General features: G+C 42.4%; 1 protein-coding gene across 1 annotated transcript in view; it reads right to left on the bottom strand.

Moving 5' to 3' along the window:
• Positions 1 to 9,970: 9,970 nt before the first annotated feature.
• SSR4 (signal sequence receptor subunit 4) overlaps positions 9,971 to 17,181 on the bottom strand; it is a 40,677-nt gene continuing 33,466 nt past the window's right edge. The window contains exon 6 of the mRNA XM_073600340.1: positions 9,971 to 10,165. Within this exon, the coding sequence (XP_073456441.1) occupies positions 10,061 to 10,165 (105 nt within the window). The 3' untranslated portion in view covers positions 9,971 to 10,060. The remainder of the gene's footprint in view (positions 10,166 to 17,181) is intronic.

The following is a 17,181-nucleotide window of genomic DNA, read 5'->3' as shown; positions in this document are numbered from 1 at the left end:
TTAGATCATGAGTCATGTTTTGTGTATCTACATAGTGTCCATAAATCTCAGGATACCAAAATTCAGGTAGATCCTTTCCTATCAGGAGTGGCATCACTATTAACTTACACATTACCTGGACCTCCTCCAATTTGTATACATCAAACCTTCCAGCACACCATCTTTCCTCACATTCAACTTCTTTTCCTGGTACTTCAAACCATGTACTTTCTAAATTTAAACCCTTAAAATAGTTCATCCAAGTGCGATTTGAATGTGATAAGATAGTGTAGAAAAAGCACATTGAGTAATGTTTATAAACTCCTGATTTGCTTTCCACAACTCCAGACTAACTAGTGCTGTGTGATTAACCATAATATTGAGATATTTAGTTATTGTACCTGGCTAATTTGTGTTTCGAATGTTGTAGGTAACCATTTGCTTGTGATTATTAAACTATCAGCTATGTGACTTCCTGCACATTTCCACTTATTTTGTATCATTTCCATCTGTATCCCATTCATTATTCCCATTCCAGTTCCTACAGCTCCCAGAACTGTATCATACCATTCTCAGCGATACCTACATTCTGGTAGCTGGGGAAAAGTTACATTAAATTTGATTTTTGTTTTCTGTTATAATACCGAAACATTTATGCAAGATCTAGGAATAGGAGTTAATACAGAGGATTCGAAGATGGTGGGTAGAGTGTCTTCTATCTTTATATTGAAACCATAATGTTGCCATTGTATATATATCCTCCTGTTGTGTTTTCCCATTTCCTTACTAGTACAAAATACCATTCGTAGTAAGGATATTGTGTTATACTCTTATCCTGATTTACCCATCTAAGATCAGTACTATTTTCATGAACTGTTACATTGATACCCGGAGTCCATGTATAAACAAACATTTGAAAACATTCAAGCATTATTATCATAGTTAGAAGAATCTTCATTCTGTTTCTCTCGGTTCAAGACTCTTTTTGCAGTGTGATGCGTGGATCCAGGCTGCTTTTCCTTCCAATTTCACTGAAGTGGCTGTGGTCAAAAGCACTTGATAAGGACCTTCAAATCTAGGTTCCAATGTCTTTCTGGTGTGTTTCTTAACATATACATAATCTCCTGGTAGCAGTGTATGTGTACCTGCTATTGAGTTAGGGTCTGGAAGAGAAGAATACACACTTTTGTGGATCTTAGTTAGACGTTGTTGTAATTGTATCACATATGCAGTCAAACTATCACATTGCAATTGCATACTCTGTGGAAAGTATAAACCCAATCTAGGTGCATTCCCAAAAAGTATTTCATATGGGTTTGTTTAACTCTTGCATGGCTTTTTGTATTTTCAACTTTATTGTCCCATTTACTCTTTCCACTGATCCTGAACTCTGTGGATGATAACGGGTGTGAAAACTTTGTTGAACCCCTAACATGGTCATCACATTCTGCATGATTTCTCCTGTAAAGTGTGTCCCCCTATCTGATTCTATTGTTTCAGGAAGACCAAACCTAGGTATTAACTCAGTGATCAGTTTCTTAGCTGTGATATTTGCTGTAGCTGATTTTACTGGATAACTTTCGGGCCAACCTGAGAATAAATCGATACACACGAGGACAAATTCAAAGGGGCCGCTCTTAGGCATTTGTATGTAGTCAATTTGCAGTCTCTGGAAAGGGTATTGGGCCAGAACCTGGTGTTTTCGTGGGGTTTTTACTCTCTATCCTGGGTTATTCAGGAGACAGATTTGGCAGACTGCATAGTAGTTTCTCGCAGTACTACTGAATCCAGGGGCGAGCCATCCTTGGTTCACAATCCTATACATGGAATTGGAACTCACATGTGTGGGTAGGTGAACTGCCGCTGCCATTTCTGGGTACAGAGAGGCAGGCAGGCATATTTTGCCCCCTTCCCTCCATACATTGTCAAGGTCTGGTGCTGCTCCCATCCTGACCCACTTATCTTTCTCGCTCTCCCCTGCTTGCTCCTGTAATTTACTCAACTGCTGCCATGTTGGTTCTGGGATACTCACCTCTACTGCTGCTAAGGTCTCAGAGCTTCCTTCCCCTAGAGCTGCCTGTTTTGCAGTCAAATCTGCAAATGCATTTCCTTTTGCCTCAATTGTTTTTGCGCTCGTGTGTGCCGCTATCTTCATAATGGACACTCGTTTAACCTTTTGAAGATTGTTCAGGACTCTCTTAATCCCTTCTCCATGTTTTACAGGTGTACCTGCTGCTGTCAGATAACCTCTAGCCTTCCATATATGGCCATAATCGTGCGCTACGCCATAAACGTAGGCAGAGTCAGTATAAATATTCCCTTCTCGTCCTTTTAAGTATTCTAGGGCTTGTTCTAAAGCTTTTAATTCTGCTTCTTGTGCTGACATATGGGCTGGTAAGAGCTGTGTTTCAAATTCCTGTGTCAGTCACTACAGCATACCCTGTGTGATATTTACCCTTGTCATCAGCAAACCTACTACCATCTATGTACAAAGTGTGCTCAGCATTTAAAATTGGTGTATCTGTAACATGTACCTTTAAGAAAAAATGTACTCTGTCTTAATTATCACCAGATGTTCCTTCTTACTAGAATTACTCTATTGTAGGGATGTTTAACCCTTTCAACTCTAAAAATACACTATATATGAATGTAAAAAATGATGTGTAAAAAATATCTCATCTTGATATAATAAACATGTCCTGTCACATAAAAATGATATATAAAAACTGCAACATATCTGATGGATAAATTATTTCATCAGTAGTCAAAAAAACTAAAAAGTCCATTGTTTTTAGAATGTCCTCTCTTATCAGAAGTTCTCGAGAATTTTTTTTTCTTCCTCTTCTTCTTCCTTATTAGCACTATTATTCCCCCTTGCCAAATCTGGTGACTGAAGAGGCAAAAAGGTGGCCAAATTTGTACAGCGCTGAAAAGTAACATTTGGAGGTAAAAGTAAAGTACACTGTAACCTTAATTGCCTAGCCATTGAAATGTGTTTGGGCTGAACTTGAGACAAGATTGCATGTATGTCATGTGTGGTATGCACTACAACTGGATTGTCTAGAACAATTTCTGATGACTTATCTAGGATTATCGACACCGCTGCTACCGCCCATACACAGGACGGTGAACCTCTGGACACTGGATCTAATGCTGCTGAAAATTAAGCAACGGGTCTTTGTTTTACATGTGCCTGTGTCAAAACACCTGTGGCGTGTCCAGTGATTTCAGCAATGTACAAATAAAATGTCTTGGTGTAATCTGGAATACCAATAGCCGGGGCAGAAATCAATAACCTTTTCAAAGTGACAAACGACTCATAAGCTACTTCTGTAAACATATACGGTACAATTTTCAAACAATCGTATAATGGCTGCATCAAAGTACTAGCATGTGGTATCCATTGTCTACAATATGACACAATACCTAAAAACATATGCAATTGTTTGAAATTCCGTGGGGGTAACATTCCCTTTATCACTTGAACCCTCTCCTCAGTGAGATGTCTCGTACCCTGTGATATACAATGTCCCAAAAAGATAACTTTTTCCTGACACACTTGCAACTTTTTCTTATTAACCTTGCAACCTTTTTCTGCCAAAAATCGCAACAAAATTAAGGTGGTGTGCAGGCTTTCAGTCTTTCACTTATCTGTGGAATTGATCCTTCCATAAACTGTCTATTGAAGGCTCAGATCGTGACTGGCAGAGCCAAATCCAATCCCTCATCTGCCATCATACTTTCCATAGATAAGTAAAATTCTGATACAGTCTGTCCTGGCATTTGTTTCATGAGTGATATTGACCCCCTCTCCTGTTGTTTTGCCTGACAGAAAGCTTGTAATCTAGCAATAAAAGGAGCCCTTGAGTCTATGTGTCTGACCTCCTGTCTCTAAATTGCCATCCCCACTCAGCTCAGTCTGCAGGTCGGTCATAAACTAGTTAAACAGGGTCAGAGTCATTTTATGTCTGCATAAATCCTCCCCATCCTGACAGGTTGCTTCATGTGTATTCATTAACTGTGTCACAAAAAAAAAAAAAATCTACAGAAAGCAGCTGGCTTTGCTATACAAAACCCATCCTCTACCCTCAATTTCAGGATATATCTTGTGTAGTTTACGTACTATGTCAGTATATGGGGGTGGGATGGCTGAACTAAGATTATTTAAAATTTCAACATTTTTTTTTTTATTCTTCTGTCTTTCATATCCCAACCATCACAATCTGAATTATATTTCCACCCCTCTTCTTTTGCTCTATTTGAGACTTTAATTAAGCATTGAACCTGACGCATCCATTGCTTCTCTAACACCTCTCCTTGTCTGTCCCTTTTTATTTCACTCCATACATCCAGGTCTAAACCCGCTTCTCCTTTCACCTTAAATTTACGAAGGACATCCTTTAAGTCCTATGCTTCATCTTTCCCATAGATGTTCTTAATTATCTGTGGCACCGTATAATGCACCACAATTCCCTGACGGGGTTTCGTGTTCTGCTGGCCCATTCTGACAGTCCGTGCCTAGGTAGCGTGTGGGACACTTAGTGTACAGTACTAAATACTAAAAAAGCTACACTAGTTCCTCGTTGCCTTCCTCCTAGGGTGCCAGAATACTAAAAACCTCTCCAGATGAGATTTCTGAAATCGAATTACTTTATATGCTATCCAACTCACAAATATTATGACCAGACTGACAGCTACACATATACAAGCATTCCTTTAAGTGACCAGGTATCCGACTAGATCTCCGGGCTTATGGAGACCTCATTCCCCCTGTATCTGGGATCCCTCTCATACACTCTTATCCCTGCTTTATGGAGCAGACAGGGCTTATACTTTCAACCCGTCTATGGTTTATGAATTAAATTGAATATCAAACTTAAGCGGCAGACCCCTAAAGTCCTCTTGCGAGGTAAGGGCGCATTCCACTGCTCATTGGGATGATATTCTTTCAATTCATACCAACCTTGGCAAGGCTCATTCACTTTCTCAACAAGACAGACAACAAAACAACAATTAATTCCAGCAATATAAACCACAATATACAGTAATTCTAGACTCACCACTACAGAGGCTGGTGTTTTAAAACCAGGAGAACCGTAACTGACAGAACGGATAGGCACAAATCAGGGGAGCACAGAATATAAGAAAAATAAAGCTTTTTCTTACCTGCGCAGGTTTTCAATCTGTGGTTCCCGGAATGCCTGTCCTTTTGTTCCGTCAGTCCAATTCATCCACCTCTTGTAGTATCATCGGTGTGTCCCTGTTCGGGCGCCAGAATTGTTGGGTGCAGTTTTCAACTTAACTGCTTCTAGTTTATATTGCTTTGCCAAATTTAGCTATCAAAGAAATAAGACACAGAATATAGGTTTCTGTATATCAGATCCGAGCCTTAAAGGTCCCGTACTCTCAACTGAACCTGTCGGCTCTTTATTGGGGCTTTTTATAGACTGGTTACAGAAGCATCAGTTTGAGCAAATTTCCATATAAGGTAACAAGCAGTATAATTTCAACATACATGACGCTAGACTTACACATCTGGAAAAACTTATGCTACGTCTTACAACTGACACGCACACATTATGTAGAAAAATGAAAAACAACTTAAGTAGAACTCCAACCTATTATTTCCAACCTTATCAGCATCAATTTTTCAAATTATCATATAACAATACAGAGAAATAAAAAGTATTATCATAATACCTATCGATCATCTATCGCAAAAACAGAACATAGCGAACGTGATAAGTATCCAAAAACTGATAAGTACCCCTGTGAGAAGGGATGATAGAGATCCAGAGTCCCAGGATGCATTGCGGGTTGCGGGCTCTGGGACAATTCCAGGACTCACGATCGTAGGAGGCCTCATACGTGATCATCTGCATTGTGTACAAAATTTCTGAGAGAAAAAAGCAAAAAAAAAAACAAAATGAAAAGGAGAGAAGAAAGGAAGAAACGAGGGAAAATGTGAAAGGAGGAGAAAAAGGGTCATCCTGGAATTCGCTATGGAGTCGAAATGTAGTCAATCCATGGGTCCCATATATTTTATTAAATTTCTTGGTTTTATTACAAAGAATATGGGTGAGTTTATCATTAATTATAATCCAATTGAGTTTACTTTTGACCTGGTCAAAAGGGATTATCGGCTGTTTCCAATGCCTTGCGATTGTAATTCTTGGCGCCAACAATATATAATCAATTTTACCGATTTTTTGGGCGTTTCTTCAGGCAATTTGTGGAATAGGGCAGCTTCAGGAGATCTGCGAATGTTTACCCACGACACTGAGTTAATTAAATTGAAAATCCGAATCCAAAATCTAATTACGAGGGGGCATATTGCCACCAAATATGGTGCATCGTCCCCAACTGTCCGCATCGCCAGAAGCAGTTTGGCGAAGTGGAAGGATGCACCTTAGCTACTCTGGTGGTTACCAAGTACCACTGAAACAGTTGCAGAGTCAAACCACGTGGAAACTCTGGGTTACAGAAAATGGGAGCTAGTGGTGTATGAGGGGATGATAAGGAACTGCGATTGCGTGCCCTATCCCATATTGCCAAAGAATGTGATAAGGTGGAGCATAATATAGGCAGGCGTCGACGACTGGAAAGCCACATTAAGGGTCCTATAGCAAACTGATGGCAATTCGGATGACAATTGAATAAAGGTTCCCCCAGACAGAAGCCTTGTGTGCAGCCCAGTTAATAGCAGGGGATGTATCTCCTGGGTTATTATTGTCGAAATAAGTTTGTAAATGGTTGGAAATCTCAAGACAGTGGGATTCGTCGCCGAGGAGAGATTCATTCAAATCGCCCATGAGGGTTTAGTGTCCTACTGGTGAGGTCCGAAATCTGAACCATAACTGGGTCATGGTCCGACCAGGAAGTAGATAATATCTTGGCAGACTTCAATTTGGGAAGTAGTCCCAAGGGGAAAAATATGTGATCTATATGTGGAGTAGTGTCCATGTGCTCTTGAGTAATAAGAGTAATCTCTAGCGGTGGGGTTTGCTTCCCTCCAAACATCCACTAAATCATAATGATAGAGCACTTGTGCAAATTTATGACTCTGTCTAGGAGGGTGATGGAGCCCCGCGGTGTGTGATCTGTCTTTAATAAGATCTAAGGCTAGGTTAGAGTCACCTAGAATTACTTCGCCTTCAAATTCAGGAGCGATAGACCATAGGAGAGAGTGAAAGAATGCAGTTTGATTGGTGTTGGGAGCGTAGTAAATTAGGAATATAACCAATGATGCCCCCAGATGACCTTTAACTAGAAGGTAATGCTCGTTTTTATCCCTAAGAACTTTAGTTTCAGTGAATGATATGCATCCAGAAAAGCAGAGGGCCACTCCCCTCTTCCTCACTGACGCATTTGCATAGTAGCAAAGAGTATAGTCTCTATGGAGATACCGAGGAGTAAATAGGGAGGTAAAATGCGTCTCCTGGAGAGCAACAATGTCCGCCCCCAAAGATCGGTATTGTGTAAATGCCTTAATCCGTTTAGCGGGTGATCCGAAACCCTGAACATGATGGGAGAGCAGGCGGATATTCTGGGAAGTAGACATTACACTAGACATAGGAAACAGTCAGCCAATGATAAACAGACTCGCCTACCGATCTGCGAATCTCTGAGACCGGAAACACCAGAAGAATCTCCAGGCAACCCTCAGGAAAGATCAGTGATAGAAAAAGTTAAAGCAAAAATGGGAAAAAAAAAAAAAAAAAAAAAAAAAAAGGAAAAACAAGAAAAAAACATAACAATAGGGTAGTCGGGCCAGGAAACCTGGCATATAAAAAGGTAAGAAGTCATGTATAACAATCAATAAACAATTCAAGTATCTCAGAGCTGAAGTGATGTCAAGAGTCCTTAGAGTGGGGAGAGTGCATAGACACCCCCCAGCTGTGCAGGCACATACAAGTATATTTTTGGTCCCACAACCCCGCTCAAACCAATAGAGCCACATAGTGGAACAACCGTAATGTGGAATATAATGGGATGAACGTTAATAAAAAATGTCCAACCTGAAAAAGAAAAACCGTGCATGTTAACTGTAATTAACCTACCATTGCAAGCTCGGCTAAAACCATAAGGCCACAGATGTGTGTTTCATCCAATTTATCAAAAAGGCAAAAGCAGCAGCTAATGTCCCCTGACGGGACCACTGAGAAGCCGCCGCATTAAACGATAGGTCCTTCCAACAGGATGGAACAAGTTCTCAAGATGCATGAGAGGAAGAGGCTGGTCTCCTCGTCGGTTTTGTTGCCCAAAGAGGGAAGAGTGGAGGAGGGGGATCGCTGGATCCAGGCCGATTCTGTGCTGAGGGACTTAGAGATGAAGCCCAATTTCAGTAAGATTGTTTCACCTTCAGCAAATGTAGAAAAAGAGTAGGACTTGCTGTTAAAGGAGAATTGGAGCTTGAAGGGGTAATTCCATCTATAGCAAATGTTACGTTGGATCAGTGGTAGCAACAAGGGTTTAAACGATCGCCTCTCTTGGATCTTGGCCTGGGAGAGATTGGCAAATATTTGAATCTTGAGACCGTCTATTTCCAGATCTGGGTTTTCTCTGGCATGATGCATCACTGCTTCTTTCATCCAGAAAAAGTGTGGTTTTACCATAACATCCCTGGGTGGGGGGGGGCATTCGGTTTTGGAGGGACCAAAGCCCTATGGATGCGATCTATTTCCATATGAATGTCAGGTACTGCCGCGTGCATTAGTAAGTGACAGAGGTGATATCTTTCACATTTTCTGGAATGCCCCGATGCGAAAATTATAGCACCTGGCATGGTTTTCTAGATAGTCGATTTTGGAGTACACTTCCTCAAGGCGATCTTGTAAGTTGGTTATCATATTCGAATTTTGGGACACTCTGTGAACCGTATCATCTACTTTTGATTCAATGCTTTCCAGCCGGTTCCCCAACTCCTGGAAATCCTGTTATATGACAAGGGCTAGTTTGTCAGTAGCTTTAGCCAGTTCCCTTTGTAGCAGATCTGCAAAGCAGGCTAATAATATTGGTCTCCTGAGTAGCAGTGTCTTGGTCTAGTTCTTGGCTGCTGGGCTGGCTGCAAAAAATGTCTGCCATCTCCCTATCAAGAACGGAGGAGGTGTGGGAGTTCTGGCTAGGTGACAGGGCTGCAGCTTGTGAGGGAGACTGTGCAGGGCTAGAGGGTAAGCAGCCTGTGCTTGTGTGCTCACCTGAAGCTGGAGAAGGCAGTGAGGGGCTGTTCTGGGGATTGCTCCGACCAGGAGGTTTAGCAGTTTTCTTCTGTGAGGGCGGCTTCTCCGCTCTGGATGCCGGCGTCCCTCGTGTGTTACAGCCGGTCGCCATCTTGGATTCCTTGCTCGTAGCCTGGGAGGAGTAGCAGGGGCCGCCCTGGGGCTTTCCACGCAACTGGTGTGGCATCCGCTGTGTTCCCAGTCCTCTCCCCAGGAGGATCGGGCGTTTAGTTGTGGTGGGCAAGGTGCGGGGCCGCCGAATATAGCTGTGTTTGCTGGGGGTGTGCGGAGCAACTCAGAGACACATCTGCTCCAGCCGCGCATGCGCTCTCTTGGGGATATTTTTTAATAACTCAACCCTGCTTTAAACTTCTCCACAACTTTATCCCTGGCCTGGTGTATATGAGGGCTTTACAGAACAGCTGTATTTATACTGAGATTCAGTTACACACAGGTGGACTGTATTTACCAATTAGGTGACTTCTGAAGGCAATAGGTTCCACTAGATTTTAGTTAGGGGTATCAGGGTAAAGGGGGCTGAATACAAATGCACGTCACACTTTTCAGATATTTGTAAAAAAAAAAAAAAAAAATTTGAAAACCATTTATCATTTTCCTTCTACTTCACAATTAGGTGCCACTTTGTGTTGGTCTATCACATAAAATACATTTACCTTTTTGGTTGTAACATGACAAAATGTGGAAAATTTAAAGGGGTATGAATACTTTTTCAAGGCACCATAGCATACAATGAATAAAAACACATTAGCAGCTTTGTGTAGAAAAGTTTTATTTGCATTAATAACAAAACAATATAACTTTTTACATCAGGACAAACCACACCACAAGTCCCACATGATTGTTCACGCTTGGATGTTGCCCTTTGCAGTGTATGCTGTGTAGTACACCAAAATGCCAACGAGTGCAGCAAGTACCTCTGTAGACACCCATGGACCATTCCAAGCACCCTATTGAAACAAAAAAAAAAAAACTTTTTAATTTCCAAAAAAATGTGACAAAAAAATGCACCATGCCTCTTACTAAATACCTCAGACTGTCTACTTGTAATATGGGGGGTATTTGTACTGTCCTGGCATTTTCAGGTCTCAAGAAATTAGACTGTACATCAGGATTGATCGATTTTCAGTTATATATCCCACAGTTTATGGACTCTAACGTTCCTATAGACTAAATCAGTGGTCTCAAACTGGCGGCCCTCCAGCTGTTGTGAAACTACAAGTCCCATGAGGCATTGCAAGGCTGACAGTTACAAGCATGACTCCCACAGGTAGAGGCATGATGGGACTTGTAGTTCCACAACAGCTGGAGGGCCACCAGTTTGAGACCCCTGGACTAACCAAACAACGATTTGGGTTATTCTCACCAAAAAGAAATGTTGCAGAATACAGTTTGGCCCAAATTTATGAAGAAAGATTTATTTGCAAAATGTTACAACAGAAACTAAGAAAAAATTCAAGTTAGACTTACCGGTAACTTGTTTTCCATGAGTCTTTCAGGACAGCACATGAGAGAGAGAGGCTCCACCCACTAGGAAACAGGAAACACAAACTCCACCACATTTTAAAAGGAGGCTCCTCTCCACAGCTCGTCAGTTGTAGTAGAGTACCTCCGGCCCAAGCTGGAACACATAAGCATAATACGGTTAATTCACAGTATATATATATATATATATATATATATATATATATATATATATATATATATATATATATATATATATATATATATATATATATATATATATATATACATATATATATATATACACACATACACACACACACTTCCATATACGTATAAATATGTATATATAAACATGAAGGGCGGGTTGCTGCTGTCCTGAAAGACTCATGGAAAACAAGTTACCGGTAAGTCTAACTTGAATTTTCCCTTATCGTCTTTCAGGACAGCACATGAAAGGATAAGAGACTTACCAACTAGGGAGGGACAACAGCCTGCAGGACCTTTCTGCCAAATGCCTGATCACCAGCTGACAGAAGATCCAATCTGTAGTGACGGACAAGCGTAAGATAACTTGACCACGTAGCCGCCTTACAAATTTGGTCTGGGGTGGCACCAGCTTTTTCTGCCCATGTAGTGGCTAGAGCTCTGGTAGAATGTGCTCGTACTCCCTGAGGAGGAGACAACCCCGACTGGACATAAGCTTCTGAAATAGCCATTCTTAACCATCTGGCAATTGATCCCTTTGAAGCTTTCCTTCCTTTTCTGTTGCCGGAAAACAGAACAAATAAAGAGTCCGAAGACCTGAAGTCCCTTGTTTTCTCTAAGTAATGTAATAAGCTTCTTCTTACATCTAACTTATGAAATAATTCTTCCTTACTTCCTGAAGGATCTGAACAAAAAGTTGGCAGGATGATTTCCTGCGACCTATTATGGACTGATGCCACTTTTGGTAAAAACGCAGGATCTGTTCTAAGCACAATCCTGTCTGGGTAAATTGACATAAAGGGCTCCTTAACTGAAAGAGCCTGAAGTTCTCCAATTCTTCTCGCAGTCGTAACTGCAACTAAGAATATCGTCTTTAGAGTTAAATTCTTTAACGAGATTGACTGTAATGGTTCAAAAGGATCTCTTGTGAGTACTTGTAAAACCACTGTCAAGTCCCATTTTGGAAAGTGTCTATTGGGAACTGGTCTGGATCTAGTAAGTGACCTAAAGAACCTCGTGACCAACGGAACTGAGGAAATAGGTTGATCCAGGTATACTCCTAGGGCAGCCACTTGTACTTTAAGAGTGCTGATTGCCAGCCCTTTGTCCACCCCCTTCTGCAGAAATTCCAGAACCGACACAATGTCTTCTAAATTTCGGTTTGCCGAGCGACACCAGGAGTTGTAGACTTTCCAAACCTTAGCGTAAATATCTCTAGTCACCTTCTTTCTACTAGCCAGTAAAGTAGATACTAGAGGCTCTGACAAACCCTTGTTTTTCAACAGCTGTTCCTCAGATACCAAGCAGTGAGACTTAGTCTTGCTATATCCGGATGATACACTGGACCTTGAAGTAGTAAGTCCTGTCTGAGAGGAAGCTGCCAGAAAGGTTTGACTGACATTAGTAGAATGGAGGAAAACCAGGCCCTTTTTGGCCAGTACGGGGTGATCAAGATTACCGACACCTTCTCCTTCTGTATCTTCCTCAATACTAAAGGAATTAGCTGAAAAGGGGGGAAGGCATAACCCAGCTGGAAATTCCAAGGATGTGCCAGGGCATCTATCCCTATCGATCCGTTGTCTCAGTGCAGGGAGAAGAACTGAGGGAGCTGAGCATTTTCTCTTGATGCGAATAGATCCACCTGCGGGCATCCCCACTTCTGGGTTATTAGAGTGAATATTTCTGCATTCAAACTCCACTCTGCCTCCTGAATCCTTTGTCTGCTCAAGAAATCTGCTACTCCATTTAGCGTGCCCTTGAGATGTACAGCTGACAGGGAAAGTAGATGACTCTCTGCCCATTCTAGGATCTCTGAAGATAGCAATAGAAAAGTCCCGCTCCTTGTGCCCCCTTGTTTGTTCAGGTATGCCACCGTGGTGGCGTTGTCTGACAATATCTGCACATGGGACCCCCGAAGGTTTGGAGAGAAGGCAACCAAGGCTAAAGCGACTGCCTTTAACTCCCTCCAATTTGATGACCTTCCTGCTTCCACTGGGGACCAAATTCCCTGAGCTATGTCTTGACCCCAGTGTGCTCCCCATCCCCAACTGCTGGCGTCTGTCGTTATCCTTCTCTCTGTTGGGAAGGACCAGAGTAAACCCCTTGACAGCACTGCCTGATTTCTCCACCACCAAAGGGTCCTTTTTACCCTGGTGGGAAGCCTTACCTTTGAGTCTAAAGCTTCTGGACTGTGATCCCAGATCTTTAAGAGAAAACTCTGAAGGGGTCTGAAATGGAGTCTGGCCCATTGAATGGCCGGCATGGTTGAGGTCAAGGTTCCCAGTACTGACATAATCCTTCTGACTGATACCTCCAGGTTCGTCTGAAGGCTGGATACTGCCTGCAATACCTTCACTTTCTTCTCTTCTGGAAGAAAAATCTTTTGATCCACTGAGTCTATCAGATACCCCAGGAATTGGACTCTTTGTGCTGGATTGAAATTTGATTTTTGGATGTTTATAATCCAACCTAAGGCCTCCAGATGACTGCGAGCCTTGATCAGATCCTCCTGTAACCTTTCCCTGGAAGGGGCAAAGAAAAGGAGGTCGTCCAGGTAAGGGATACCCGCAATCCCTTTTAGCCGGAGGGGAGCTAGGGCTTCCGCCATAATTTTGGTAAATACTCGAGGGGCGGAAGATAGACCAAACGGGAGGGCCCTGAATTGAAGGTGCAAAACCTCCCTCCCCATATTTACTGCCAGCCTCAGATATCTCTGGGACTGAACAGCTATAGGTACATGCAGGTACGCATCCCTTAAGTCGATTGATGCCATAAAGCATCCTCTGACTAAGAGATTTCTTACCGAAAAGATGCAGTCCATGCGGAATCGCCTGTATTGGACTGACCTGTTTAGCGGTTTTAAATTGAGGATGAGCCGAAAGCTTCCTGATGGTTTCTTTATCAGAAAAATATGGGAGTAGAACCCTTGGCAATCTTCCTCCGGAGGCACCTGAACCACAACACCCTGTTTTATCAGATCCCCTAACAGGTTCTTCATGGCTAGGGCTTTTGTTGTGTCTTTTGGCAAAATTTGTTACGCAGTACCTCTCTGGAGGAAGGTTCAAACAGCTCTATCCTGTAACCCTGGGCTATTGAATCCAAAACAAACGGGTTTTTTGTTATGTTTGCCCAGAGAGGAAGGAATTTTTGAAGCCTTCCTCCCACAGGCACCACCAAGTCATTGTGTCTTATTGGCCTGCGTAGGAGGATTGAAAAGGACATTCCCTTTGCCTTTTCCTCTCTGCGCCGCCCAATTCCTTCTTTTTTCTTGGGGCCTGTTACTCCTTTCCTGATTTTTTTGAGGTCGAAAAAACCGCCTAACTGGCTGCTTTTTCTTTTTAACCGGAAAGGATTTCTTTTTATCAGCTGTTCTATCCAAAATAGATTCTAGATCAGGACCAAAAGGCTGATCTCCCAAAAAAGGCACTCCGCATAACTTATTTTTGGAAGCTGCGTCCCCAGGCCATGTCTTTAACCATAACGCTCTCCTGGCTGCAATGGTCAGGGCCCCTGACCTAGCTGACATTCTTATAGAATCTGCAGAGGCGTCAGAAATATATGCTACAGCTGCTATAAGGGTTGGGAAGGAATCTAGAATCTCCTGTTTGGGTGAATCAGCTATAATATGTGCTTTTAGCTGATTCAGCCAGAACTCCATGTTTCTGGAGACACAGGTCATAGCCATAGCAGGCTTGAGATTCCCTACAATGGACTGCCAGGCTTTTTTAAGCTGTTGGTCCGCCTTCTTATCCATAGGATCCTTCAAAGTACCCATATCCTCGAATGCCAGATCTGTTGATCTAGATACTTGGGAAAAAGCTGCATCCAACTTCGGGACCTTATTCCAAAGTGACTCAGGATTATCATTAAATGGAAAACGCCTCTTGTGAGCTCTTGGGAAAAAGGGTTTTCTCTCTGGGTCAGCCCATTCTTTCTTAATGGTCTCCGAGATTACTGAATGTACAGGGAAAGTGCGACCTGATGCTTCACCAAGCCCTTCATACATTCTATCGTGCAGCGATAATTCTCTTTTTTCTTCCTCCATTCCCAATGTTGCATAAATTGCTTTCAACAGACTGTCTACTTGTTCCAAGGACAGTTTGTATCTAGAAGGTGCATCTGCCTCTTCCTCTTCCTCCTCCTCCTCTTCTCCAGAGTATGAGGGGGAATACCCCTTTCGGGTAGTCGTGCCAGCCTCAGCCTCTACCGTTGGGGTTACAGTGGCTTGCGAAAGTATTCGGCCCCCTTGAACTTTTCAACCTTTTGCCACATTTCAGGCTTCAAACATAAAGATATAAAATTTTAATTTTTTGTGAAGAATCACCAACAAGTGGGACACAATTGTGAAGTGGAACGAAATCTATTGGATATTTTAAACTTTTTTAGCAATTAAAAAACTGAAAAGTGGTGCGTGCAAAATTATTCGGCCCCTTTACTTTCAGTGCAGCAAACTCACTCTAGAAGTTCAGCGAGGATCTCTGAATGATCCAATGTTGTCCTAAATGACTGATGGTGATTAATAGAATCCACCTGTGTGTAATCAAGTCTCTGTATAAATGCACCTGCTCTGTGGTAGTCTCAGGGTTCTGTTGAAAGCGCAGAGAGCATCATGAAGACCAAGGAACACACCAGGCAGGTCCGTAATACTGTTGTGGAGAAGTTTAAAGCCGGATTTGGATACAAAAAGACTTCCCAAGCTTTAAACATTCCAAGGAGCACTGTGCAAGCGATCATTTTGAAATGGAAGGAGTATCAGACCACTGCAAATCTACCAAGACCTGGCTGTCCCTCTAAACTTTCAGCTCAGACAAGGAGAAGACTGATCAGAGATGCAGCCAAGAGGCCCATGATCACTCTGGATGAACTGCAGCTGAGGTGGGAGAGTCTGTCCATAGGACAACAATCAGTCGTGCACTGCACAAATCTGGCCTTTATGGAAGAGTGGCAAGAAGAAAGCCATTTCTCAAAGATATCCATAAAAAGTCTTGTCTAAAGTTTGCCACAAGCCACCTGGGAGACACACCAAACATGTGGAAGAAGGTGCTCTGGTCCGATGAAACCAAAATCAAACTTTTTGGCCACAATGTAAAACGATATGTTTGGCGTAAAAGCAACACACCTCATCACACTCAACACACCATCCCCACCGTGAAACATGGTGGTGGCAGCATCATGGTTTGGGCCTGCTTTTCTTCGGCAGGGACAGGGAAGATGGTTAAAATTGAGGGGAAGATGGATGCAGCCAAATACAGGACCATTCTGCATGAAAACCTGTTGGAGTCTGCAAAAGACCTGAAACTGGGACGGAGATTTATCTTCCAACAAGACAATGATCCCAAACATACAGCAAAATCTACAAAGGAATGGTTCACAAATAAACGTATCCAGGTGTTAGAATGGCCAAGTCAAAGTCCAGACCTGAATCCAATCGAGAATCTGTGGAAAGAGCTGAAAACTGCTGTTCACAAACGCTCTCCATCCAACCTCACTGAGCTCGAGCTGTTTTGCAAGGAAGAATGGGCAAGAATTTCAGTCTCTCGATGTGCAAAACTGATAGAGACATACCCCAAGCGACTTGCAGCTGTAATCGCAGCAAAAGGTGGCTCTACAAAGTATTAACGCAAGGGGGCCGAATAATTTTGCACGCCCCACTTTTCATTTTTTTATTAGTTAAAAAAGTTTCAAAAATGCAATAGATTTCGTTCCACTTCACAATTGTGTCCCACTTGTTGGTGATTCTTCACAAAAAAATTAAAATTTTATATCTTTATGTTTGAAGCCTGAAATGTGGCAAAAGGTTGAAAAGTTCAAGGGGGCCGAATACTTTCGCAAGCCACTGTAAGTGTGAGTCCTGAGAGGGGTCTGAGGTAGTTGCCTGACTTAATGCTGGTGTTACAAGAGAAGAGCGAAAAGCCTGTATAGTAGCATCTAGCTCTTTCTTAACTGATGCGATTATGTCGCTGCACGCAGAAGAAGCCTCTTCCTTGACTAAGGAGTCAATGCAAATTTGGCATAAAGTCTTCTTCCAACCCTCCAGTAACTTTGCTTTACATGAGGGGCATCTCTTTTTAATGGCTTGTTCAGAGCTCTTAGCCTGCCAGAAAAAAATGACAAAAGAGAAAAAACACCAGCATTCATTAAGCCACAGCTTCCTCCTAACGGACTCACCACAGGTGCACAGGAGGAACAACAGTTAACCCCATGTGCCCAGACAGGCCCCAGCCACCAAGGGGGAAAAAAACATTTGTGAGAGGGGCACCAAAGTAACCAGGATATTCACTATAGCCTCTTACCT

This window comes from Aquarana catesbeiana, linkage group LG09 (assembly GCF_042186555.1).
Source record: "Aquarana catesbeiana isolate 2022-GZ linkage group LG09, ASM4218655v1, whole genome shotgun sequence".
Classification (NCBI taxonomy): domain Eukaryota; kingdom Metazoa; phylum Chordata; class Amphibia; order Anura; family Ranidae; genus Aquarana; species Aquarana catesbeiana.
This window is presented reverse-complemented; position numbering and strand designations above follow the sequence as displayed.